The 27,186-nt window shown below is 42.5% G+C and overlaps 1 protein-coding gene across 5 annotated transcripts in view; it reads left to right on the top strand.

Moving 5' to 3' along the window:
* Nucleotides 1–27,186, top strand: part of LOC139631255 (plasma membrane calcium-transporting ATPase 1-like) — an 88,087-nt gene that overhangs the window by 41,241 nt on the left and 19,660 nt on the right. For all 5 annotated transcript variants that reach the window (XM_071495311.1, XM_071495307.1, XM_071495308.1 and 2 more), the window contains exons 3-16: nucleotides 1,976–2,173; nucleotides 2,372–2,629; nucleotides 3,460–3,585; nucleotides 4,209–4,334; nucleotides 7,066–7,101; nucleotides 13,563–13,736; nucleotides 16,289–16,503; nucleotides 16,670–16,912; nucleotides 17,762–18,003; nucleotides 18,106–18,343; nucleotides 21,351–21,530; nucleotides 22,755–22,842; nucleotides 23,035–23,141; nucleotides 25,600–25,791. In XM_071495311.1, coding sequence (XP_071351412.1) covers nucleotides 1,976–2,173; nucleotides 2,372–2,629; nucleotides 3,460–3,585; nucleotides 4,209–4,334; nucleotides 7,066–7,101; nucleotides 13,563–13,736; nucleotides 16,289–16,503; nucleotides 16,670–16,912; nucleotides 17,762–18,003; nucleotides 18,106–18,343; nucleotides 21,351–21,530; nucleotides 22,755–22,842; nucleotides 23,035–23,141; nucleotides 25,600–25,791 — 2,423 coding nt within the window. The remainder of the gene's footprint in view (nucleotides 1–1,975; nucleotides 2,174–2,371; nucleotides 2,630–3,459; nucleotides 3,586–4,208; nucleotides 4,335–7,065; nucleotides 7,102–13,562; nucleotides 13,737–16,288; nucleotides 16,504–16,669; nucleotides 16,913–17,761; nucleotides 18,004–18,105; nucleotides 18,344–21,350; nucleotides 21,531–22,754; nucleotides 22,843–23,034; nucleotides 23,142–25,599; nucleotides 25,792–27,186) is intronic.

The raw sequence follows: 27,186 nt of genomic DNA, 5'->3' as shown, positions 1-27,186 counted from the left end.
TGTCTTTATATGGAGAATGAATGAGCGCTTCGATGTGAGTCATGCTGGAAAATGACAGTCACAGCTCTGGAATCAATAACTCACACATATTGTTTGGTCTTCAGTGAGCAGAAGATTGTAAGAGATCTTTCTTCTCAGGGACAGGAAGCGAAACACCAGACACATTTTTCAGTGAACAGAACTAATCAATTAGCTGTAGACGTCTTGTGACCGATATTTAAAGAAGCCTGTAGACGAGGATAGTGCTACACTACAGTGCTCTTATCTCACTCCACTTATATGTATATGTCTAGTGTAGGGCGGCAACTAATGATTAATGATATTATTAATATTATTATTATGATTTCTAAATAAATCTTTTATCAGGGATCCTCGGCAGCTTCTTGTGAGCCAGCTGATCCAGACTGGCTCAGCCTGGTCAGGTGATGTTGTACTGACGTGGAACAGTTTGGCTCCGGTGAAGCAGCAGATTGTTTGTACAGTGGGGGGCGGGGTTCAGGTCAGTTCAGGCTGCCATGGTGGACTCATCACTAACACAAACACCCACCCATTGTCCTTAACCCAGGGGCGGGAACCCAGACAAGGGGCCACAGTATAAACCTGAAGGGTTGAAGGATGATTGACAGGAAGAGGAAACTTCTGATGTCTAAAATTATATTTATTTCTTTAGACTTCTCTCTCATACTTCAGCTCACCGGGCCTCTGAAAGTTATTAAAATGAAACCAGAATCTTTTCTCTTTGGTTGAGTGGATCACAACCAGCAGACAAACAGAGTCTGTGATGAGAGGATGTTGTGGAACCACTGCTGTATATGACAGACAAGTATCAGTGAAACCAAGAAAACTAAGCATCTACTTACTGTTGTTTACATCTCAAATCTGATGATGGGAATTATTTTTCCAACACTACTTTTCCTGCACCTAAACATACATTGGTTTGACCTTAAGTGTGTAAAATACTGTTTCTCCAGACAGAAAGGAGGAAAGGATGAACACTAAAATACATCATGTTTCTGGGTGGGACCAATCTGTTTTGATGAGGTGCCAAAAAAAAAAAAGATCTGTATATGGAAACACTGCAGTCTTTCCCTGCAACAAAAGTAGGTCATGATGCAAAACTTCTGTTCATCGAAACGTGTAAAATCTTTACTTTCCATAGCTGTGGTGCATTTTCTGCCCTCACCTTGTGTGTAGGTGCACAGCTGTATAACAAGCTAAACACACTCCCACTGAGGGTGGAGACAGGAGTTGGCCTTTTGATTCTTTATGAGAAGAACGAGTAAAAACAGTTGGACAACAAATTCAACAATAGTGATAAAAATATGAAAACAGTGAGATTAATAAACACGAGTCAGACTGAAAGAACTGTTCACAGTAACAAAAGGACTGTTAACAAGTCGTGGTCCTGATCAGCTCACGGCCTGTTAGCAGCCAAAGTTGGGAGGAGGTTCTAATATTTTCCGTCCCACAGGAGGCAAAATGCCCGTTAGTATGACACCTCCCAGCAGCACCCACTCCGACCTCGACAGTGAACATAAAGTAGAACTGCCACCTTTCTGTCAGAGATTATGAGCTTCATAAAGGAGGGGTCATGTCAGAGCTGCTGTGTTATGTTGTGCAGATGTGCATCATCAAGTGGCCAGTGAGTAAATACACACTGTGATTCTGTCAGCAGCAGCTTCCATCCACACACCTGAAACTCATTTGTGTCATATCTCGTGTTTGAGTTCGATGAAGGCTTCCAGCCAGATCAGGGTGGTGTCAGCTGTGCTTCATCTTTGAGTTTACCCAGAGGGCCTTGGGCTTTTCTTTCCAAAGAGCATTAGGTGTGACTGAAGTGCAACTTTTTTTTTGAACAAAATACTTTTTTTACTCTTTGTATGTAAAGCAAAGCCAGATTCCAGTTATTTCCTTTCTATAGTCAGGTTTTCTGTATTGATGGGAGTATTGACGTCTTGTCCTTTTGGGTCTGCAGGTCTGTCTGGTAATCCCGTCGATCTGGAGAAACGCCACAAGGCGTTTGGAAAAAACTTCATCCCCCCCAAGAAAGCCAAGACGTTCCTGCAGCTGGTGTGGGAGGCTCTCCAAGACGTCACGCTTATAATCCTGGAGATCGCTGCCATCATCTCGCTGGGCCTGTCCTTCTACCATCCACCAGGGGGTGACAGTGAAGGTGGGTGCAGTCAGACTTCTCACTGGCAGAAGAAAATTATTGCTCATGTTGAAATGTTTGTGATGAAAACATTGTTGCTAAAAGTATTTGAAGTGTTTGAAGAGTTTGAGTTTGACAGAGCTGCTCTGATCTGTTTGGACTTGATGTATTTATTTGGTAAAAGTGACTTTAATTCAACACGTCCTCGTCCTCTTGCAGCATGTGGCCAGGTCTCAGGGGGTGTGGAGGACGAGGGCGAGTCCCAGGCTGGCTGGATCGAGGGCGCCGCCATCCTGTTCTCTGTCATCATCGTGGTCCTGGTGACGGCCTTCAACGATTGGTCCAAGGAGAAGCAGTTCCGTGGACTGCAGAGTCGCATCGAGCAGGAGCAAAAGTTCACCGTCATCCGCAAAAGCCAGGTCATCCAGATCCCTGTGGCGGAGATCGTGGTGGGAGATATCGCACAGATCAAATACGGTACGAGGCTGCAGCCGCATGAATGAGACATCACACCTGTGACGTTAATAAAGTTTCGAGACAAACAGACACCTGAACATTTCAGCTGCATGTCACAGTAAAACATGTGTTTTTAAAACCATGGGCATTAATGTGCTGCTACGACACTGACTCCTCTGGGAAGGTTGTTACACAAACTCACTTCTTTGTTGACCTGGATTTTGTGCATTGGGGTCGTTATTATGCAGAAACAGGAAGGGGCCTTCCCCAAACTGCTGACACAAAGCTGGAAGCTCACTGTAGCTTAAAATATCATTGCATACCACTGCATTAAGATTTCCCTTCTTTGGAACTAGGGGTCCTAGACCAAACCAAGAAAAACAACCAGACACAAAACTATGTGGATAAGGCCATATAGTGTATGGCTGATGGGAAATCTTCACATACACACTCCAAGAAAGGCAGTTTTACATATCCTGCCTCCTTCATCTTGTTTAAACTCTGGTCTGAAGCATCAGTGACCAGAGTGTGCTGAGGATCTGTTTCACTGTCCTGACTCAATAACAGCTATAGAATGGGCAGATTCAGTTAAAGTCTCAATATTATTTTCTATTTTACAGTGGAACCTATTTAAAACATTAACAGGAGCTGAACAGTGGGTACTCAGTGTTTTTAATGTAATGTCCTGGTGTTCAGCCGTCAGAGTTTCAGGACTGAAGAAAAATCTCTGAACACTGAAGCTGAAGCTGAGAAATAAATTAAATATATAATGTATGTGTACATAAGATTGTATTCACTCCCCCGGGTGGATGGGAATAAGACCCGCTGACCTCTGACCTCTGTACTTGCAGGAGACCTGCTGCCTGCTGATGGGATCCTGATCCAAGGCAACGATCTGAAGATTGACGAGAGCTCTCTGACCGGAGAATCCGACCATGTCCGCAAGTCTCTGGAGAAAGACCCCATGCTGCTCTCCGGTGAGTGTTCAGTCACATGACACGGACCAGCACGGATGATTCTGGTCTGAAGTGATTTCACTAATAATTATTACCCTTGAACATAAACAAGTTTAATTCTTGTGAGGAAAGTCAAGGATCAAACATCAAATCTGTGAACAATCTCTGTGTCTGTTTTTCACCTCACAACTTGTAAAAGTTCGCTTGTAACCTTAAAACAATAATAATAACTGGAGTAAACAGAGTTTACAGGTAGAAGTTTAAATGTTCAGACCTTTACATTCAGTATCTGAAGTTACAGACCTTCATCAGGGTTTGCAGGTTCAAACCTAAATGTACAAAACTGCAGAACTAAGATCACGGGAACAAAACTCCAGTTTATGATGATCCGCAGCACCAGAGGTAACATGCTGTAGACTGGGTTGAAACCTTGTGGCCCTGAGATCAAACCTTGAGGAACTCCACAAGATGAAAACCTCAGCAAACTGTAACATCACTGAAACGCAACTTAAGTACTAACAAGTATTCAGTGATGCAGCTGAATAAAAAATTATACAGATAAAATCATGAATGATTTGATAAATGACAGTAACATATAAAACCCAGGTTTCAGTGGTGACTCGTTCCTTTGAATCTTTCCTCAGGAACCCACGTGATGGAGGGATCGGGCAGGATGGTGGTGTCAGCCGTCGGCCTCAACTCTCAAACCGGCATCATCTTTACTCTCCTGGGCGCCGGGGAGAACGACGAAGAGAAGAAGGTCAAGAAAAGTAAGACATGAGACAAAACCTGTAACATATGTCTCAGAAAACACGACTCAGGTCGAAGTGTTGAAGGTCGTACGAGGACAGTGTGTGAGGTGTTGGGAGGGAAGTTTGGTTAGACAGACGTCAGTCACCGTGTCAGCTCCTGAATATTTCTACTCTACTGTTTGAACAGCGCAGATTGGAAATATTTGCATGTTTATCAGCTGGTGTTGATTTGAAGTTTCTCCTGTCATACTGTCTGACTCCGTCAGCAGGTAGACCTCATCCAGTCTGGGCTGAGAACAGCAGCTGTTTGAAGGGTCTAACTGTAGCATCTCAGATTATTCAGCTTCAATCTGAACAGAAACCTGTTGTCAGTAAATAAATGAGACCATGGATGAGGTGACCTGTAGTTTTACACTGTGATCTCATCTGCACAAGTTCACAGGTCTTCACTAAACCCCTCCCCCAGACAGTGAATGACCAATCACAGCTTAGCAGCCATGATAAGGCAGATCTGTTAGTGTTTGAATTTCTCCTGTGTTCACTGTGTTTTATGAGAGGTTCTCTGCATCAAAAGAGTTTGTAGTGTGGTGTCACTGTAGTCAGCCTAAGCAGCTAACATTAGCTAAACAGCTGACAACCTGCAGTCGTGACCAAGGCTGAGTCTGACAGAATCGACCTGATCATACAGTAGCGATAAACAGCTGTTCTCTGCAAAACAAGCAAAACGTTGCTCCTGTATTTCCACGTCTTCTACATGAATCTTGAATCAGTCATGTCAAACAAGTGGAGACAGTTTTGAATCAACTCCAGAGAGTAACTAACTAACTAACTAGACAAATCTGCCAGTGACTTTTAAAAGTGAGAAGCTGTTTTTTTACCTTTGTCAGAAATCAAAGACTCATTGTTTTAAAAGCTTCATATTGTACATTTGGAGACATCACTGTGAACATTTCAGGCAGTTCACTGTGTGAACAGTGTTTCCACACACACCTTAAAAAGGTTTCAGCTGCTCCCCTGAATAGATACTACATCATGGTCTCATTTATTGGTGACAGTTTATGCCCATTATACTGAGGTATATGATGTAATGTTGGCTCCACATGTGAAACGTACCCGTTCCTGTTCACATACAGTTGCTTTTTGAAGTGGAACCCTTCAAAAGCCAGAGTCCAGATGATCCTCGTACTATCACAGAGCAGTTTGATGTAAACCAACAGGCTTCTGCAGTCGGTCTCTATTGCTTTTGATTTGCTTGTGATCATGCTAACCCCCTTTTACTCATGTCTTTTTCTTTAGTTTGTTTTTGTCTGATCATTTGTTTTATTTGCTGAAGTTTTATTTTGTCAGGCATTCATTGTGAACTGGCTGAATGTACCAGCTCAGCGGAGAGAGATGCTCACGTTTACATTTCGGTCACTAATTTTAAAAAAAACAAAGCAGTAATGAATTCCTAATGAGGAAAACCACAAGTCCTCAGATTCCTCACTGACATAATACAGTGATACCTCATTTTATAATAATAATCCTAAAACCAAGACTGAACCTTTAAAAAGCTGTTTGTAGGAGGGAGGACTGGACGAAATGGCCCCAACAACACTGTTGTGTGTCACACCCATTGGTTATCTTACAGGCATTCAGCCTCCAGTTTGTGCAAACACACACACACACACACACACACACACACACACACACACTTGCAGCACTTAAGTCTTAGTCATCAATCACAGAGCTGAAGAATTAAGAGTTTTGTGTGTGTGTGTGTGTGTGTGTGTGTGCGTGTGTGTGTGTGCATGTGTGTGTGTGTGTGTGTGTGTGTGTGTGGGTGTGTGTGGGTGTGTTCATGTTGGCTTTGACCTTGCCAAACCCTTCTTACCACATCAAGAGCAGAGAGCTCCATTTTAGGGCAACAGGAAGTTAATGTCCCTGTGGGGGGAAATGCACATTCACACTGTCACATGTCTGATCAATACACGATCACAAGGTGTTACAGACAGCTGCGAGGGATCAATAACAGATGTTTAGATCTGAGCATGTATGTTAACAACATCAGAGTTTAGATGTGTGCAGTGAAGAAACAAAACCAGACCCATCAGTTACAACCTGACCCCGCCCACACATCGTGCTCCAGTGTTCTCACGACCTGTGGTGAAGCTGGAAGAACTGTGCAGTTCAGAGCTGGTGTCAGTGGCTCATTCCAAATAAAATCAGACCTCAACCTGAAACATTCAACCTTTTGACAAACCACCTTTTGTCTTTATCAGAATCCGACAGTAGAGAGATGACAGGAAATGAAATGACAGACAGATGAGGAGAGGCGTTAAAGAAAGTTCCCTCCCAGCAACAAATCAGCAAGTAAACAAGACAAAGTGAAATATGATGCAAAGTTACAGACAGATGGGGACAAGTGAACACAGTTGTAAACACTGTCTTTGGTATTTAAGTTCATTATTTATCAGACAGTGATAACGTAAACACACTCAAACAGGAATCTTTCAATGGAATTTTATTAATTATTGATTAACTGATTAGCTTGGCTGTCAAACGTTGTGGCCGTTGGTTCTCCGCAGCAGGAAATCATGTGTCTCTCTCCTCTGATTGGTCCATTCCTGCTCACAACACACACACGACACACACACACCTGTGGGTTTTTATCAGTTTGAACTTTTGTGTTTTCCCTCAGTTTGATTTGATCTTATTTTTCCTTTGAGCCATCTTATCAGCATTCCGCCCTCTCTCTCTGTCCGAACAGGTAAAAAACAAGGACCCCCTGAAAATCGCAACAAAGGTAACCCCTCCATTCATCCATCTGTCCCTCTCTGTCCCTCCATCCTCCCTGTTACTCACCCCCTCCTCACCCTCCACCCAGCGGCAGGAGGGGAGGGTCCAGTCCATCTCTCTTTCTCTCTGCTGTAAAAAAAAAAAAAAAAAAAAGGGGGACGTTCTCTCGCCTTGCTTTACCTGTCAAAGGGTGCAACTCTCAACCTTCAGGTCTTTGACAGCCAATCAGTTGTCCACAGATGTCATGGCAACTGTCACAGGGTGACCATGGAGTTATAATTATGGCTCAATTCTGAGTGCATGGGACATACTGAGCCAGAAAAACTTTTTTTGCAAGTAGATGCATTATATTTTATATATTTTTCGAATTAAAACTGATGGAGAAAACAAAAATATCTTGTGCTCAATAAATGTATTTGCATGTTTGTCATTATCCACATTGATGCGCAACAATAGCCTCTCACTGTCTTTTACTCATCTGCTCTTTAATTAAGTTAGTTAACCTGGTGGTTACCAGCTACGCAGAAGGCTCTGAAATCATTCATGTAGGTCCATCAAAAAGCTTCAACTGTTCCGCTACGTTCAAATAAATCTAAAAAATTGTGCTGTGATGCATTTTTTTTAAAAGAACTGCCCGTTCTTTCATTTGTTCCATTTCCATTTCTGCCTTTATCTTCCGGTGGATGTTTCTGGCTATAGTGAATACAAGAGTCTCATCTTACTAAACATTTCCCAAGGTTTAGAATACATGTCCACATTCATGAGCCTCAATGCACCAAGAATATTAAAAATATTAAATATTAGAATATTATTATTAAAAAGATGATCCTCAGGCCTGAGGTCATAAGAAGTTCAGCTTTGCGTTCTGTGTGCTGCAGAAGCAGCTTGATGTGTCATGAAAAGGATTAAGAACTCTGATGCAGATAATTTATTCACATTATTTGCATCCTTCACAAAAAACAAAACATAAAAACAACACTGAAGCAGCTGATTTTTACTTTGTTGATCTGGAATTTGCTCTGTCTGTCCTTCATGCTGTACGTTATATGATAAAACCAGTAAGATATTTGTCAAAAATAACCGGTTCAAGTTCAGTATTATCAATGACTGCAAGGCATTGGCTACATAACTGGTAATGATCCAGTTCGCCAACTAGCCTCATTAGTTGCTGCTTTTCTGGAAGAAGTTCGGTAGCAAGCTACCAACACAACTTGATTGCAAGCTAATAAAATACACATTAAGTTTCAAGGTTCAACAAACTAGACCTGTAACTAAAACTGTAACTATTTTGTGTGCGAATGTGCCGAACAGATGTTGACAGAGATCAAATGAGTAAAACTGAATCTCAGAGGTTACAAGCAAATACATTTACTGATAAGAAAATATATAATATAATAATTTCTCTACAAAATATAATTCATATACTTGCAAATTTTCTTTTTCTGTCCTCAAAATGTTCTGTTGCACACTCAGAAATGAGACATGTATATCAGTCTAATCTAGCCTGACCTCTGAGGTGTCCTTGGTGTGTGACGCTGTGTTGACATCAAGTGCTCCTTTGGTGCCTTCAAATATTTAATATTTAATGGGTGTGTGTGTGTGTGTGTGTGTGTGTGGTAACGACGTCATCGCTCCAATCTCCAAACTCGACCAGCCAACCGTCCTCCATGTCCTGTGTGATCCAACACATGTCCAACTTCCTCTGCAAGCTGTCTCAACACACACACAGATTCATGCACACACATAGAGATAGAGCTCCCCTCCTCCCGACCTCCCATGGTTTGAGCATCTGCTGCAGGCAGAATGCTTTTTGATGTACACACACACACACACACACACACACACACACACACACACACACACACACACACTGCTCTCATCACAGTTTTCACACAGACAGTCAGAGCTGCAGTCACAGACGACCTCCACTAATAACACATCAAGATCAAAACATCTTCAGCCACATCTTCGTCTCTGTAGCTTTAGAGATCAACCAACTCTGCAGCTCCACTGAGCTTTTTAGCCTCTTTTAGCCCCTATCTTTGGTTTTATGGCAGATGAACTGTACGGCTCAGTTTCCAGCAGCAGGCAGCTGTTTTCACACGACTCCAAAGAGATGATGTTTCTTTGTTACTGCTGGATGCGGAAGCCGTTTGCACTTTGTAATTTTTTTGGGGCTGATGGAGCGGTTCTTTTGCCCCCTAGTGGTAGCGAAAATTGGGTAACAAACAATCACAGCCCCCCCTAGTTGGTGTTAAACACACCACAAGGTATTTCTGAGACTTTCAAAAGCTTCTACTTTGCTGTTTTTTCGATCACTGTAAAGCAACTGTTATTGAAACTCAACACTTCCTGCAGATGTTTCACTATAAAAGCCTATAAAGCCAATTAATTCTCTATCAATAGAGTCATTGATTAATCAACTGATTGCTTCAGTGCTTGGGGACAATTATGTCTTTTGAGCAAAAAAGTGTTTAAAGTGTAACATCTGTGTAGGAAGTTTAACTTTTAATGAAGTCATGTCATACTCACCACTTTGCTGCACCCACTTTATCTTTTTAACATTAATACTGTTTTCGTTCACTGATAAATTCCAGTTACTGCAGTGCTGAGGTAACGTCAGTGAAACTTGACACTTCCTGCAGATGTGTCACAATAAAAGTCGACGGGGCGACAGGGAGATTTGTCTCTGAAGCTGAGCTCATTGTATTTGAGAATTTATGGCGGATTTAAAATGCTACACGACCCGTTTTCCCACCACACGGTTATTTATTCTGTTCTAATGAATGCGACTTTCTGTCGACACCGGTGAGAAAAACAAACAGTGCCGTGATGTTTTTTGGCTGTTTCAGGGCTGTCAGTGTGTGTGGGAGTTGCACCCTTGCAGTATTAGTGGGCTGTGGGCTGTCGTCTGTTCTGTTTGTGTATCTTCAGTTTCTTTCTTTTTTTAAATTTTTTTTCGCCTTTGATTCCTCTCATTTCTCTGACTGTTGCCTCCTTGCAGGGTGTTGCTCAGGACTTCATGTTGTCTTGTAATCACTGTTTGACTCTCTCCCTCCTCTGTTATTTTTCTGTCTTGCTGAAGTCTCCTGCAGCCTCCACAGCTCTGCAGCCTCCTCTACCTCCTCCTGTCTCTCTCTGTCGTGGTTCTGCATCGCTGTCGTCTTTCGTTTTTTGGGGTGATCCTTTGAGTTTGTCTTCTGTTTGTTGACTTGCTTTCTTTTTGATTGTCAGACACCCCCTCCCCTCTGCCCGCCATGTGTTCTCCCATGGTTCAGTGCTGCGCCTGTTTACAGTTCTGTGGTTGGTCAGTGGGTCTCAGTCCTGTTCATGTGAAGCTGTGTCAGTTAGTTCTATGTTGTGGCTTGTCCTCAGAGTGGACCATGTGCATAAAGCTCCACAGCTTCCTGGTTTGACACCGACACATTCAGAATGTCTAAATGTCATGTTAAGGTCGAGCTGTCCTCAAATTACTTCTCTTTTAACGAAGTTCAGCGTTGGGAGCTTCTGATTATCAACCTAATGAAACTGAGCCCATGAGACTGACAGTGAAGGAGCTGTTTGGGATTTAAATGTCCAAACACGCATTTCTACACTTTAAAGATGCTCCCTTGCTTTGTGTGAACATCCCCAAATCTTTGAAGGTCCCTAAGCTCAGTGCGGATGTTTTCTACAAAATATCAAGAGCGAGCTGGGAGGAAATCTCTTTTTAGAGTCACTGAGCCTCGTGCAAGAACCTTATTTTATATTTTTATCCTACAGAGTTTGAACAAGTGTACAAACTTGTAAATTGCTAATTTTAACTTGATAAATGCCCATCAACAAGTGTATGTTAATGAGAATTGATCATCAGCATAATCAACACCTCCAAAAAGCTATAAAAGGCTACTATAAGTTTTATTCACAAACATCTCTCCGAAGAGTAAAAGGAACATCTTGACGCCACAGAGCTTGAAGTCCTGCTGCGAGAAATCAGCAGATGAAAACACACATTCAGCTGTAATGTTGGGGCTGAACCAAGAAAATGACAGGTATCACTGTAGCCGATAATCACAGAACCCAGAGAAGGATGAGTGGTACGACAAAAACAGTCTCACTCAAGCAAAGTATTTTATTCTCTGTAACATATTTAAACTCAGATTAAGGCGTCGTGATTCGTTTTGTAACTATAATATTTACACTGGTTTCCTCACCCTCCCCTGACACACCCGCTCTGAATTACTTCACTATGCAAGAATCCCCAGAATGATTATCACACCACACAAGTTGGAGTTACACAGGAAATGACAAGTCCATTTACAATGCATTAGCTTTATTAAACCAGTTTCATTCAAACAGTGACACAGGTTTTAGCGTCTTCATTAGCACCTCGTCCACGATCCCTGGAAACACCAACCAAAGAGTTCAAACATTTCCACTCACCTGTTAAATACATCTGTAAATGAAAAACCCCACAAACATAAAACTCAGCAGTCTGTTGATTTTCTCCTGCCACACCAACCTGGGAACAGTGTTTATACAATATATACATGGTGCAACACAACACAATGAGCCCAACTTTCAGCACAGGCCAAACCTTTCTTTTCGAATAGGCTGTATGCTTCTGTTGTTCCCTGGTGGAGAAAGACAGACTGTCTGCACGTGATTATTAATCATCCACAACTAAATCTGTGAGATTTAGACTCTGGTTCTTACATGAGGCTCAGGCAGTGAATTTATTTTAAAACGGTTGAATTTTAACTTTCTGCAGAAACGGCACGATATAGGAGTGTGTGCTTTCCACTCCCAAACTCTGCAGATCCTAACTCATTATTATTATTGACTTACTTTGCTTTTGCTGCTTCCAGTGAACGTTTCTCCAGCAGAAACTGGTACAGATTTGACAGAAACAGTCGTCTGCGCCGACCCAGCAGCCTTTATTATTTCACACCAGTCGATAATAAAAATGGAAGACGTTTTCCAACAGATGTGTTCCCCATTTCTTTTGAATTTTATTTAAATTTCATTAAACTTGCCTGGTTAGATTTTGGATAACCTGGGCAGAGTTTCTCAGCAGTGGACAGATGAAGTTTTTCTTGTCATTTAGAAACTTTTTACTGGTCATCCAGGAATCTAAACCTGCTTTATGTCCATGATCTGTTGGTATTGTTGGTTCCAGAAGTGATGTTGATATTGTTACCAGCAGTGACTCAGGAAAACACAGTTAGCTGATGGATGGAGTTTGAGTATTTGTGTATTATATTAATCAGACATTTCCAGTATTTAATGTGAATAACCCAACAAAGAAATTATGGGATTTGAAGATAAAATCATTCCAGGTTCAGTCAGTGTTGTCAGCTCAGTTGTTCATGAGGACAAACAGCACATCCAACCTGAGCGTGTCAGATTAACTGCAGATCTGTTCTGTTTCCATTCATCACCTGCTCACATTTCTTTGGTATGGAAATATGACAAACAGCAGTGGATGGAAAGAGTGCAGCTGAATTCAGTGTAAGCTCTTCAGCAGAGATCAAACAGATCAGAAAGCTGCACTTACAGCACCACAGTCCAAACAGGATCGCAGCTGATGAAGTGAAATGCAAATACACAGTTTGTTTATGCAAATGAGGAGCAGAGCTGCCGAGCAGGACGAGAAACCAGACGCCATGTCAGACTTCAGAGCGCAGCCTCGCTCCAACCTCTGAGCTCTGATGTGAAACAAACAGAGTGTGTGTGTGTGTGTGTGTGTGTGAGATTGACAGCCCCCCGTTAAATACTCTCTGTTGTACCTGCTGTTTTCTGTTCTGTCTGCTGCTCTTCATTATGACCTGCTGCTCCCAACTCGTCTGTGACACTCTCTTAAAGCTACCTGGACCTTTTCATGAATGTTCTGTGATCAAAAATGATGACATGCTGCTCTCTGCATTCAGCCAAAGGGTCACCATGTTAGTGATAAAGAGTCAGGGGTCTTTCTGATCTCTGAGATAACTCGTCTGGTCGTTTTCAGCTTTCCCTCCGACTGAATCTGTAACGTTTTCTCTGCCTCTCTACCCTTTATCCCCAAACCACTCCTGAACCCTCCTCCCTTCTTCATTTTGGTTTGTTTTGTAATTTGTTATTATTGATTTAATTCATTCACCTTTTATCGACCTGTCCTACCTTTCCTCATCCTCTACCCCCGAATCTTCTCCTCATCCTCATTCCAAAAAATCTATCTTCTATCTAAACATTGATCTTTTTCACTATGTTTTCTCCGTCCTATCTTCAATCTATCAAATAACTCCCTCTCATCCTCCTTCATCGTCTCCTCTTCATCACCACAAACCCTTTCTGACCTTAACCTCCTCCTCATCTCTCTTTACTCTCTGCCCCTGTTCTACCTTTCTACTCGCCCATTTGCCCCTTAAAAACCTGCCTCCTCCTCCTCCTCCTCCTCCTCCTCTTACCCTTCAACCACCACCGTATCCCTCCACACCCCTCCTCCTCCAGCCAAGACCCAGGACGGCATCGCCCTGGAGATACAGCCGCTGAAGAGCGAGGAGGCCGCCGAGTCGGACGAGAAGGAGGAGGTGAAACCGGTGAAGAAGGTCAATGTGACCAAGAAGGAGAAGTCAGTGCTGCAGGGCAAACTGACCAGACTGGCTGTACAGATTGGGAAAGCTGGTGAGGAGCGCACACACACACACACACACACACACAAAACATAAAACAGCTGGAACATAAATATGTGTCTCCTCATGAACATTTTATCGTGTTTAGCTTAGCTTAGCAACTCGAAAACTCAGAAACTGCTAGCCAAGCTTCATCAAGAGAAAAAAATTCACATTCCAACAAAACAAAATTCACGTCAACAATTGAATAAAAATAAATAAATAAATAAATAAATATTTTTAGGCAGTCTCTCTCCTGGTGCTCTACTCAGTTCTCATGAAAGTCACAAAACAAAATCACAGTGTGAAAGTCGGACCATCGGTTTCAGAAACTTACAGAAATGATCAGTCACGGATCCTCCAATCAGACTTCAGAAAGATGTGGTCCGACCATCAGGCAATCAGATTGGATGGTATAAAAACGAACCTGCAGCCATGCTACTGGCTACATGAGGCTGCGCTGCTTCAGCTGCGTGCTAACGTCAGCGTGCTATCATGCACACAGTCACAATGTTGACATCATCTTGTGTAACCTTCAACATCTGAGTTTAGATTTAACACCAAGTACAGCTGCAGATATTTGGTCATAAACCAAAGAAATATAATAACTGAAATTTTGACATGATGATGAAACATTAAGAGATCACTCGGCTACATTTCATGCCAATCAATTCAACAGCTGTCAAAATATTTCAGTGTGAAGTGACCGACATCGCCATCCACAGAGCCACACCCCGAGAACAGTCCAGTCCACAGCTGCCAAAAGTCCTTGTGTTTGATGACACCTGCTGGTCTGGGGACGCTGACGCCTCATGTAGGCGTGTACAGCGACATGTGCGTTAATGGTGAAGGTTGTCAGAGCGAAGCCGCCATGAGCAGCAGCTGTCGTTGCTCTGTGTGTCTCCTCAGCAAACAGGGAGTCTAGAGGTGCATGAAACACAGTCATGCTTCTTAGGGGATTAACTGTAGCTCATCCCTCCTTGTGTGTGTGTGTGTGTAAGTGCCAACACAGTCACAGCCCTGGTATCTGGAGTGGATAAGGTGATGTTACTGTTCACCAGCTCTGAATATCTAATGTTAGAGGAGCTCTGACTGCAGCACAGTTATTACAGGTTGATGTGTTTTGCTTACGGCCACAGAGGAGGAATAAATATTTTCACCATGTCTGGCAGCGTCTCTCCCCAGGCGTCGGTGGAGGTTCTTTAATATTATCAGTATGTTACAGCTGCCAGCCAAGCTGAATTCAGTCAGAGTCAGAGGCCTCTGCAGACAGAGGCTCTGACAAAGTGAAGGTACCAGAGCCACTTAAAACCGATAAGGACAAAGTCACCAGACACACCTTCATTGCTCTGCTTTAAACTGAGCACTTTGTTTTTCCTTGATGACGTGACTTAGTATAATCAGCCTCGTACACACAAGTGTGTGTGCTTGTTGAATCTTTTACATGGCTTGTTGAGCCCAGTTTTGTGCTAAGCTAGGCTAACACATCCTGAACCTGTCTCTTTACTGGAAGCCCAGAGATGAAGCTGGTGCTCATCTTCTCTCCTGACTCTGGAGAAGACAGAGAACAAATGTAGGCCTGTTCCTTTAATAGGACACAAAGAGCTCAGGTCAGGACGGAGAGGCTGAGGGTCAGCATGCACTCAGTTTTATTGGATGGATGTTTTATTGGGTACATGATTCATCCCGGAATTGAAGGTATTTTCTGTGTCATTTCAATTGACCTTAATACACTGAGGGGTTTTCAGGACAGTGTGGTGTAGGGGGGGGGGGGGGGGGGGGAGGAGGGGGGGGAGGACCATAGACCAGCTTCAGTAATAAACTGCCCCTCATTAGTGAACAGAAATAGAATTTGGGCCAAAACACTTTGACTGGAGGTGACTGACGGGAGAGGTGATGCGGAAAAACATAAGCAGTGGATTTTTGTGTTTTACCTGTTTCTGATGTTACATTCAGGATGTGTCTGAGTTACAGACAAACACAAGTTCTTCCCCTTTTGTGTTGTCCAGTGGAAAGGTTCCTGTTAGGCCTGAATTTATACTTTTATTCTGCATCAAGACCTTTGCTGAAATGTAAACCAGTAACCAGCGTTTTTCATAAGCATGATAAACTCATTCAGTGATCAGTCAAGTCAAATATAGTTTATTCAAGAGCATGAAAGTCACGCGAGCCTTTTCAACTATTTAATAGTTGATATTAGAGACAGAGAAAAGGTGATGACATAAACACAAGGTTACCAATCAGAATTGAACTGTTTGAGTTGAAGCAGTTAGTTATTGGACGTCTGATTGTTCTTGAATGCACCACAAGATGGCCACCATCTTTGAAAAGTGCTACCACAACAAAAACCAAGACATTTAACAGGAATGGAATATTTACAGTCTGTCACTGGTGTTTCACGCTGCAATAAAACAACCTGTGGCCTCGTGCAGGTTTTTCTTGCCCATATCAAGATAAAAGGATGTCGTGTGTTTTTCAGATTTTAAAGACGTCTGAGACAAAGTCTTGATTATAGCCTGTAGTCGACCTGAATACGACTTGTCCTCATCTGCTCGTTCCAACCAGGTCTGATCATGTCAGCTGTGACCGTCATCATCCTCATCCTCTACTTTGTGATCGACAACTTCGGGATCCAGGGTCGGTCCTGGGTGGCTGAGTGCACCCCCATCTACATCCAGTACTTCGTCAAGTTCTTCATTATTGGTGTGACAGTGCTGGTGGTGGCTGTTCCTGAGGGGCTGCCGCTCGCTGTCACCATCTCTCTGGCCTACTCTGTCAAGGTAAGCAGGGTGGAAAGCAAAGGGGATTATGGGAATTGGAATCATGTTTGTTGAGGATTTGATAACTGCACCTATCAAACGTCATTAACTTTAAGGACAGGTCAGGTTTTCATAACTCCTGTCTGAAAACAAACCTCAGCGTCAAACCTTGTTCTCCGTCTTGTAGAAAATGATGAAGGACAACAATCTGGTGCGTCACCTGGACGCCTGCGAGACCATGGGCAACGCCACGGCCATCTGCTCGGACAAGACGGGCACGCTGACCATGAACCGGATGACAGTGGTGCAGGCGTACATCGGCGACACGCACTACAAAACTGTCCCCGAACCTGATGCCATCAAACCAGAGACTCTGGAAAAGATGGTCAACAGCATCTCCATTAATTCAGCATACACCACCAAGATCCTGGTGAGACACGAACCCGAACTCAAGCCTGTTCCTAGTCCTACCCCTAACCCTGAAACCCTGAAACCCTGAAACCCCTTTGCATCGGGGGTAGGGTCAGGGCCCGTATGTTTCACAAGCAAAGCTCTTTCAGGATGAGAACTGGAAATGAATTTGCTAAATGTGACATTATCTCAGGTAATAAGTTTTTCTGCAGGTGCTGGAGTGAAAAGATCAGAACAGACAACGTGTTTACGACATTTCTCTCTTACTACAGATCCGTGTACAGCTCTTCAACATGTGAAGAGACTGACATGGTTACAGTTACCAAGCTATGATTGGACAACTGCTATTTGTCTGTGTTAATGTGAAATAGCTACAACTAGTTTAATCTGCCTTGAGCAACATTTATTTAACCAGGACAAGCCGTCTGAAAATGAGAACCCTGCCACGCCCCCCAGACAGAACAGCGGTCCTCTGAGCTCAGCACATTTGGATATTTGAGGTCATCAGAATCTGATCCAAAATGTTTCTGAGCTTCTCTCATGTTCTGCCTCAGACAAGTGAACTAAAACACATTAAAACCAATGAAACTAGAGGGGCACTCAGTGCTCAGACCTCCACCAAGGCCAGTGTCAAACAACATCCACCAGACTCCAGAGAAAAACAAAACACTTCAAGAAAAACAACAAAGTTCAGTGTAAATCGGTTCAGAGCTTTTGGCAAAATAAACAGATGTGGGTGAAAACTCAGCTGTCTGGGTGGAGGTTAGGTTAGTCTTGGTGTCCTCCCTCATTGCTTGTGATGACATGAAGCTGATGAAACTTAAAACTGTGATATCACATCACATCCAAACCTGTTTCCCTCCCTCAGCCTCCAGAGAAAGAAGGCGGCCTCCCTCGCCACGTAGGCAACAAGACCGAGTGTGCTCTGCTGGGCCTGGTGCTGGACCTCAAGAGGGATTACCAGCCAATCAGAGAGGAGGTGCCCGAAGAGAACCTCTACAAGGTTTACACCTTCAACTCCTCCCGCAAGTCCATGAGCACGGTGCTGAAGAACGCTGACGGAGGCTTCCGCATGTACAGCAAAGGAGCGTCAGAGATCGTCCTGAGGAAGTAAGACATGAGATCTATGGATGAAGTGATGGATCACTCGCTTCCTTCCTCCCTTATAATCTCCCTCCTCCTCTTCCGTCTTTCTCTTTCCTCCTCTTGTAGATGCTCCCGTATCTTGGATGTCCAGGGCCAGCCTCGCGTCTTCAAGCCGAAGGACCGTGACGAGATGGTGCGTAAGGTGATCGAGCCGATGGCGTGCGACGGGCTGAGGACCATCTGTGTGGCCTACAGGGACTTTCCCGCCGAGGCCGGAGAGCCCGACTGGGACAGTGAGAACGACATCCTGAACGAGCTCACCTGCATCGCTGTGGTCGGCATCGAGGACCCCGTCAGACCTGAGGTACAGAGTTAACCCCGCCCCCACACAGACATCCTGCAAACACGTCCTGTAATTATTATAAGAAGAAATCATGTGATCCAACTTTAAATCCTCCTGATGCTGATGTGAAGGACATTGAACGTGAGACTGGTTCTAAATGAGTAAAAACCTGCAGAACGTTGAAGGTCGGTTCCTCAGTGCTGAAGACTCTGGGGAGTCAGACCAGCAGAGCAGAAAACTTGTTGCTGATGTAATTTTTAGTCGTGAGTGTTGTGTTTGCACGAGGGCAGAGTCTGTGGCAGACAATATGAAACAGACACGAGTGCGGTCACACTGTACTTGAGTCCATGATATTGCTCATTAAGTGCAACAGAGCCGACCAATAAAGGAGCCAGTATGAGCTGTTCAGTGAACTCCTGCTGAACCAAGATAATATAAACTAGCAGAAATGTGACATCTTGGCTCCTGGACGGCTTCCATCTGCAGCCACAGCTGAGACAGTCACAGAGACCAAACTGTTACAACCAGGAAATATTAATCATGTGTTTTAAGTTTTAAGCCTCATTTGTCCCATATCTTTAAATCTGGCAGGTTGTTGTAGACAATGAGGCTGAAGGCTTCAGAACATTCAAACAAAATCACGTCTCGTTTCCCTTCATGCCTCCTCACTTACTGAAACTCATCCGTTTCCCCAAAGCATCTGAGGACGAAGATGATCTTAGTCCACAGACCTACAATAAAACTAAGATCATCCACCACAGTTTTTATCTCACACTCCTTTATTAGAAATCAGACACTGCATCACAACAACTCAGTTTTATACTGGGGTCAGCTCACTGTTACAGAGTGGAGTGTGCAAGGGTACGTCATGAATTTAAAAAAAAGACTACGAACAATAGCTCAACTGTGGATTCAGTGTGAGCTGACTCTTTAAAAAGTGGATCTGTATTAACTGTAGATCTGATAACAACAGAACTATAAAACAACTTTCAGCGTTCATCAGAGAGACTTTTCTTTATGATCTGTCATTAACCCTTTTAACCTGCATCATGCATCATATTACACTCGGTGAGAGGAGGAGGACCTGTTTCAGTTCAACACATTTTAATTATCCATCAGTGTCATTTCTAGTTTCTCACATGTAGCTGAAAACCCCAGTGCGTCGACAGAAACTACATTTCGATGTGTAATATATTCACATTATTTCCACTTTGCTTGAAAATTTTCTGAGAAGCCCACAGAGCTGTCAACCCCTGCAGACTGACAGCTGCTCCAGCTGTGCTGCCCTCATGTTTCTACGGAGGACTGATCAGAGAAAGGAAACTGAGGCTAAAGACAGGAGAAAGAAAAAAGGTGCAAGTGAGAGAAATGAGGACACAATTAATACAAAACCGGAAAAAAGAATCAGGTTTCTACATGTTCTGAATTTCCACAGTGGGAGGCAGGGTGAAAAATCTGCTGTCATGTCCTCCTCCAGGCTGCATCCCACCGCCGCCTCAGTCTCTCCCCTGTGTCTTTGGCTTTTTGTCTCGAGCCCATGAATCATATAAATAAGGAAAATGCTGCACAGTTTCGTACAGTCTCTCCTCAAGGATTGCACTCAGTTGTCGTGACAGAGGCAGTTTTCTTACTTTGACGAAGTGCAGTCAGAGCCTGCAGCTCACTGCTGTAGCATCTGTTACCTGCAGTATTACATCAGCTTTGGTCTGGTAACAGTGGATCTACAGTCCAACAATCAGTGCTTGTAGTCTGCAGATGTTTTCACTGACACAAGAATGAGTTCAGCTTAGTTTGAGATGTCCTGCAGGAACACAGCAGAGACACTGAGGCTCAGCTTATTCCTGAAAGATCATCGGAGAACAAAGACAAACTGAACATGAAGACTGGACCTAATCTGACAGGCTGCTCCTGATTATATTACACTGTTTGTGTTAAAGGGAAAAATCTCCCAACAATAAGTAGTGTGTGACAGAGTCGAGACAAATGAGCATTTTTTCCTAACATGAAGATGAGGTGAGTCCTGCTCAGGTGTGTCAGATTCAAACGCTCTAAAGTGTTAAATGAAGCCTGTAATGAAGCTCAGAAAGCATTAGTGCTGCTGCCTGCTGCTTTAATGTCAGAGCACAAAGATCACAGACAGGATGGAAATAACCTGAGAGCAGCAGGAGAGTCAGCAGCTCATCATTTATCTCCACACGACCTGTGACGGACACAGGACTCCTCTGACTATTTTAGCTTTCTGGCACAAACTTCTTCTTCTGTTCAAAGTCTGAAACATGGAACATGTATGTTACTGTGACCCGACTGTCTAGTCTGCTCTATAACTGTATAACAATCCAACTCTGCTATCAAAGAGCTGAACGCTCCTACTACCACTTGCAATTAGTGGTCAGTTCCTTCACGTAAAGGGCCGAGCACACTGGAGCATCCTGATGCTCATCATCATGACATCACACAAACACTTTCAAATTCCTGTAATTCACTAAAGCAAATCAGCAAAATCACAATTACTGAACGACTCGACTGTCCCGTTCCTCTATTCTATTCTATTCTGTTCTATTCTGTTCTATCCTCCATCCATTTTGCTGCAAATTTAGTTTCTTGCTGACTCATTTTAAAATAAGGTCCATGCAAAAACACTGAGGCAACAACTAACATGTCCCAGGCCAAAAGCCCATTTCCTCAACAATTAATTATTAATGTGGACGACATGAAAATAAAGAACCAGCATTGATCATTTATTGCAGGGAAGAGCTTGTTAGCCTTAGTGTTGTAGCTTAGTGTTACAAAGACTTTTATTATTTATTTATTATTTATAATATTCTACACTGAGGGTGCAGGACTACAGTATTATGGGTAATGTTGAAGGACAGAACTGATGTCGTTAACCTAAACTCTGTTACAGTCTTGTCCTGGACCGACTCAACATAATCTCTAAAGTGATGGGGACGAGTTTCTTAACATCTGCGCTCATCTTCATGTTTCATGTTGTTGAATCTTGCGTGTTTATTTTCTGACACTCTCTCAGGTACCTGAGGCTATTTCCAAGTGCCAGCGTGCAGGCATCACCGTGCGCATGGTCACTGGAGATAACATTAACACCGCTCGCGCCATTGCAACCAAGTGTGGCATCCTGCTGCCCGGGGAGGATTTCCTGTGTCTGGAGGGCAAAGAGTTCAACCAGCAGATCAGAAACGACAAGGGAGAGGTGAGACGACGGCCGAGATGTTCTACTGCAGTTTATTGTAATAAAAAATGAACCTAAAGCTGCGTGAAGCTTTGAAAGGAGGATGACTCCATAATTCACATCAACTGAGCCTTGATGTAATTTTGGCAGATCAAGTCCTTGAGCCTAACCTGTGAACAGAAACATCAACACATGCTTCCACATCCAGCAGACACGGAGTGAGAGTCCAGCTGTGGCGGCAGCTGTGTTTAAGTGAAAAACAGCTTAGTTTGATTGTAGTGTGGGAGCTCCACTATTAACTTAAAGACAGGTTGCACCATGCAAGTTAGTTACAGATTACCACCTTCCTGAGCTGCTGGAATAAAGACTTTGTTCTTGGTATCATGAAGTAGTTTTGGTGTTTTCTTCTGCAGAATCATTTACACCAAGATGAACATCCTCCATAGACTCGAAGAATTTAGACAGATTTATGATCATGTTTATGACATGATGCAGCCAAACTCACTGTAGCACAAAAATATTCATAGAAGCAACCGATAAGTGATTGTTGGATTATTAAACAGATCAGACACAAACACTATGATTCACATCTCAGCTAGTTCACACATTATCACATACATTACTTACCCTTTTCCAGTAAAGCTTTTACTCTCATTACTCGTCTTTTGTGTCTAAATGTGAATAAAAAGTCACTTTCAGAGACAATGTTTTGATTACAGCAGATTTAGCTCAGTTGTGGAACTAACTACTGTAGGTAGTAGCTAATATTAGTGTAACTGGGCCTTAATAAAACAAGATAACAAGAAATCCTCCAACAGTAATGTTTTCTACATTTATAAATAATCAGTCTTAATATGAATTTTTTTTAAGAATTGTGAGTGAGATAGTCACAATAGATATCGTTGACTACTGCCTACTGTCAGCCGGTTTGCTTCTCTCCTACTCTCTCTGCTCCCTTATACAGTGTTTTAGTTCAGCTGAATTCCCTGTTTCTGTTGTCAGGCAACAGAACAGGTTTGTAACAGTGACTGAATCACGGCTCATTAAGACGACAGGTTAACCAGATGTCACTTTCAAGCTGCTGCTCTGAAAACCCTGATCTTATAACCGTGACTTCATCTGACAGAATCACCACACACACAAATTACAGACAGATGTATTGTGATTACAGCTGTGTTTACTTGTGTGTCATATTGTTGTGTAAAAAGAATGAATAAAACCATTTTTCATGTTTCACATTTCCAGGTGGAGCAGGAGCGTCTGGACAAAGTTTGGCCCAAACTGCGCGTTCTGGCTCGTTCTTCACCCACAGACAAACATACTCTGGTCAAAGGTGGGATTCAGTTTTATATTGTAGGATGTTTATTAGTGGTTTGCGAAAATAAATGTAGTTTTAAAGCAGAGATGTTGCATGTTTTAAATTCTTCCACAGAAGGAGAGAATTCATTAGCTCTCCACATCTTTCTTGAAATATTGACTCTCAGTGAGATGGAGAATTGTTTCTTTGTTCCACTCTGTTGATCAGGCATCATTGACAGCACGGTGGGTGAAACCCGACAGGTGGTGGCAGTGACGGGAGACGGCACCAACGACGGGCCCGCCCTCAAAAAAGCTGATGTTGGCTTCGCCATGGTAACCACTTCTTCGTTTCTCTGTTCCCCAGCTCTTCACTGCTTCACTCATCGGCTGCTTCACTTAGCTCTGCATCATTACCAAAAGAAAAAAAAGTCCTTTGAGTTAATTACATTTCTAATGCGGCCATAAAATAGGTATTTGCTCGAAACATCATCCACATTAACGCCTGAGCTTAATGCCATGGAATTATAATATTGAGATAGCTGTAAAATTGAATAATTAATCAATAAATGTTGAGCTTGGATTCCTCGGCTTGTTTACATAGTGGGTCCCAGTCTGTCGCCATGTTTACTGCCTTTATTTTCCCCAGACCGACACACACAGAGGGACACAGACTGTCCTTTCATGTTATTGGCTTACACCTGTGTTACATACAGTAATAATGTCTCTGTCTTTCTGCACCGCACCAGTGATTTTTATATGTTTTATCCTATATAGAGTTTATATTTTACCCCAGATTTTTAGATGCATTCCTTGCTCATCAAATTGATTAACAGACTCACTAAACTTGTCACATAGTCACATTTTTGGTGTTGATGATACAGTTTCATTGCAAATTGTTCTGAAAAGTTGGTGATAGATTCCACAATTCAAGCAGGTTTCAAGAGTTTCGCATTTGAATTTAATATGGTTCTAGTGGCTGCAAGGAAATGAGAGAAAAATGCATCTGCATACAATTTTTTTCTTATTGCATTTTTTTCATTTACATGATTTGGAGCTAAAAACACTTGGAAAACACACTGATGTGATATTTATACCTGTGGGTTTGTATTAAGAACACATTTGCACACTGAGCTGAAATAATATAATCAGTGTAGTTTGCATCTTTGGCAGGTGAATAACTGGAAGGAAAATATACCCCATTTCATAGTGTTTTCTTTAGTGTGCTGTTGTTATATTTCACTGTGCTGAATTATCAAGACTCAGCCCTGGAAACCAGAGCTGTCTGTGCTCATGTGGAGCCCACAGATAACTGACTGACTCAGAAGAAACATTACACTCACCCACAGCATGATGGGAACTGTAGTGCCAAGATCTCAAAACATACATTGACCGAAACCTGAAGCAGTGTTTGTCATCAGTGGATGTGAATGAATCAGATTTATTTGATCATTAGACCATAAAAGATTCACAGGGAGGAGTTTTTCCAGTTGACATCAGAGCACAAAGAGCTTCACTGAAAATGATCAAGTGATACTAAAGTGGATACGTATCATTGGAAAGGCCTGAGGATGTGCTCAGTAACATCAGCTGAGCTTTGTATGTTGTTGTAACCTTTATTTACTGAGGAAAAGTCCTCTGAACACCAGTGTCTCCTGCAGGCTGCTGAGCAGCTGCTGTGCTGTCAAACAGCTCCCTGACAGTACTTACTGTTCCTAAACACATCACGAAGGCACTCTGGGGACTTGAACCAGTAACCTTTCAGTCACTAATGTTTCCCATTTGGAATCTTTTCAGTTTTCACCCAGTGTCCCTGTTTAATTATCACCTGTTCAGCTGGAAAACGGAGCGATTCACCTCCGTCTGTTCGGGAGAGTCTGACTCTGCAGCGAGGCTCAGATCGCAGCTTCTTCATGGTTACATGGTTACTGTTAACATGAGACTCATTCTTCTGCTTTATTTTTACCACTCTGTCACTTGACAGTATTCTCAGTTAAAGCCATCTACACTTGAGCTGCATCTTCCTCTAAATCAGGGATATCAAACGGAAATCACCTGGGTTTCACTGTGGTGGAAGAAATCCAGTATTCGTCAGTAGTAAATTCCAACTCTATCCCCTCTGAAGCTGAGCAGCTGGTGTTTCCTTCTCCTCTCCCCTGTATGTGTCGCTCTGCTGTGGAGGGACAGCTGAATGCTGGTGCTGGAGCTTTAAACCCATGAAGAGAGAGAGTTCAGAGAAAGTGGACAGAACAGTCAGTGACTGTAGTCATGAAAGGACAAATAACTTCAAACCTCAGGAAAGAAATATCTGAGTTTCTGAGAGACCAACGGCAAGACGACTGACAGTGCTGTTAAATTGAAAATAGAAAAATGATGATGATGTAGCCTGAAGTGTAATTTAGCTCAAATCTGCAGCACAGATGAGGTTGATGAGGCGACGGCACGACTGGACTCGGAAACAGCCTGCTGGTCTTCATGTCTCACATATTCCATGTGTCATGAGGAGAAAAGGGTCTCAAGTGTGTTTGATCGGTGGATCAGATCATCCTCCAATAAAATAATTGATATTATTTTTATTCTTGCAGCCACAGTGTTTGAGCTTTTGACAAGCAGATACTGGTTGATCCTGCAGCTCATGCTGTGATTTCTCCATTTATCTTGAAACAAAATGCAACATGTCATTAGTGTTGTTTTCTTACATCTAACTATCGTGTATCTCAGTAGGAAACTACCCTGTCTGTTTCTCTCAGACCCAATTTCCTGAAACAGATCTTGTCTCTCTGCTTCCTGTCAGGGAATCGCCGGCACAGACGTGGCGAAGGAGGCGTCTGACATCATATTAACCGACGACAACTTCACAAGCATCGTCAAGGCCGTCATGTGGGGGAGGAACGTGTACGACAGCATCTCCAAGTTCCTGCAGTTCCAGCTGACTGTCAACGTGGTGGCTGTGATCGTGGCCTTCACTGGCGCCTGCATCACACAGGTAGGCCCTGGGCTGAAGTTCATGTGTGGTCACAGACGCACCAGCATGAGTCAGACACTGTTCAACTTCATTTTCCATTTGTGTGCATATTGTGTTTGACCCTCTTTTAGTATGAAGAGTCCAACTCTGTTCATTCTCTAAAAACCATACTTTATTTTCACATAACTCTAGAAAGATCTAACCTAACTTTACTGATTCTGGACAGACAACAAATCAGAGTGATGTTTAATTTACACTGAACCGAGATCAAATCAGGACAAACATCAAATTAAATTTAAAGAATAAATTTTTTAAGTTTAGCTCTCACATTCAGTTCAGCTCAGTTTTAAAGGGTCCGTGTTACATTAGATTTAATTGTCATAATGAACCTGTTTTGCACAGTTTATATTTTGTTTTTCATTCTGACAGGAACTGTGTGTTTTCCAGCATCAAATTATTTGAAAATGTAGTTTTGTTATACAAATGCTCTGAACCTTCATATTTTACAGCCGCGTCAAGATTTTCCACATCTCCTGGATTATCATGAACTTTGCCTCAGACATTAGGATGAATCATAATAACTTCAGTGATCCCTCAACTTTTCCTCATCATCAGACCAAAGTTTCTACTTTGGGTTTTACTGATTGATTGAGTTTGGTCTTTAAGTAAAAAAAAAAAAAAACACGCAGAAAACAACAAAAGAAAGCAATAATGGTAATTAATTATGGACAGACACAGTACGTCCATACATGTGCAACAAATACTGCAAACATACCTACACACACACACATAGTTTAAAACTACGACAAGAAACACAGGTTATAGTATCGATTAAAAAGGTTTTATCTTGAATTTGCCATCACAAACACAATGTTCCACTTATCTGAACCTGTACAGACAGTGACTGCACAAGTAGTTATACATGTACATACACACTGATACACACATGGACGCTGTACATTCAATCAAAACATAATATCACATGCAGCGGTTTATCATATACACAAATTGTTATGGATATTTACCAGTGACAACAACATGTGGCTGTGTGTGTGTGTGTGTGTGTGTGTGTGTGTGTGTGTGTGTGGGTGGACAGATTTTTAGTTCATCACCTCTTTCATTGAAATAGATTCATTTTCATTTTTACCTGTAAACATTCCCATCAGGCTCAGCTATATCTGTGTTTTGAGCTAATTAGTAAATTAAACAATGCTAACAAGTGAAACTAAGATGATGAATATGTTGAAAAATGGAAACGGCATGTTAGCATCACTGTGCCTCACAGAGCTGCAGTGAGACTGTAGACTTTAAAAAAATCACTTCTACACATTTTAGAGACAAACATACTTTTAATTTTTGAACATCAGCAGATCTGTAGTGTTTTCTTCTATATTATTCTTCCCAAAGAAGAGTTGT

This window comes from Trachinotus anak, unplaced genomic scaffold, assembly GCF_046630095.1.
Source record: "Trachinotus anak isolate AG129_WGS33_773 ecotype Australia unplaced genomic scaffold, CSIRO_AGI_Tana_v1 ptg000013l, whole genome shotgun sequence".
In the NCBI taxonomy this organism is placed as follows: domain Eukaryota; kingdom Metazoa; phylum Chordata; class Actinopteri; order Carangiformes; family Carangidae; genus Trachinotus; species Trachinotus anak.
Note: the sequence above shows the minus strand (reverse complement) of the source record. Positions and strands in the feature narration are given on the sequence as shown.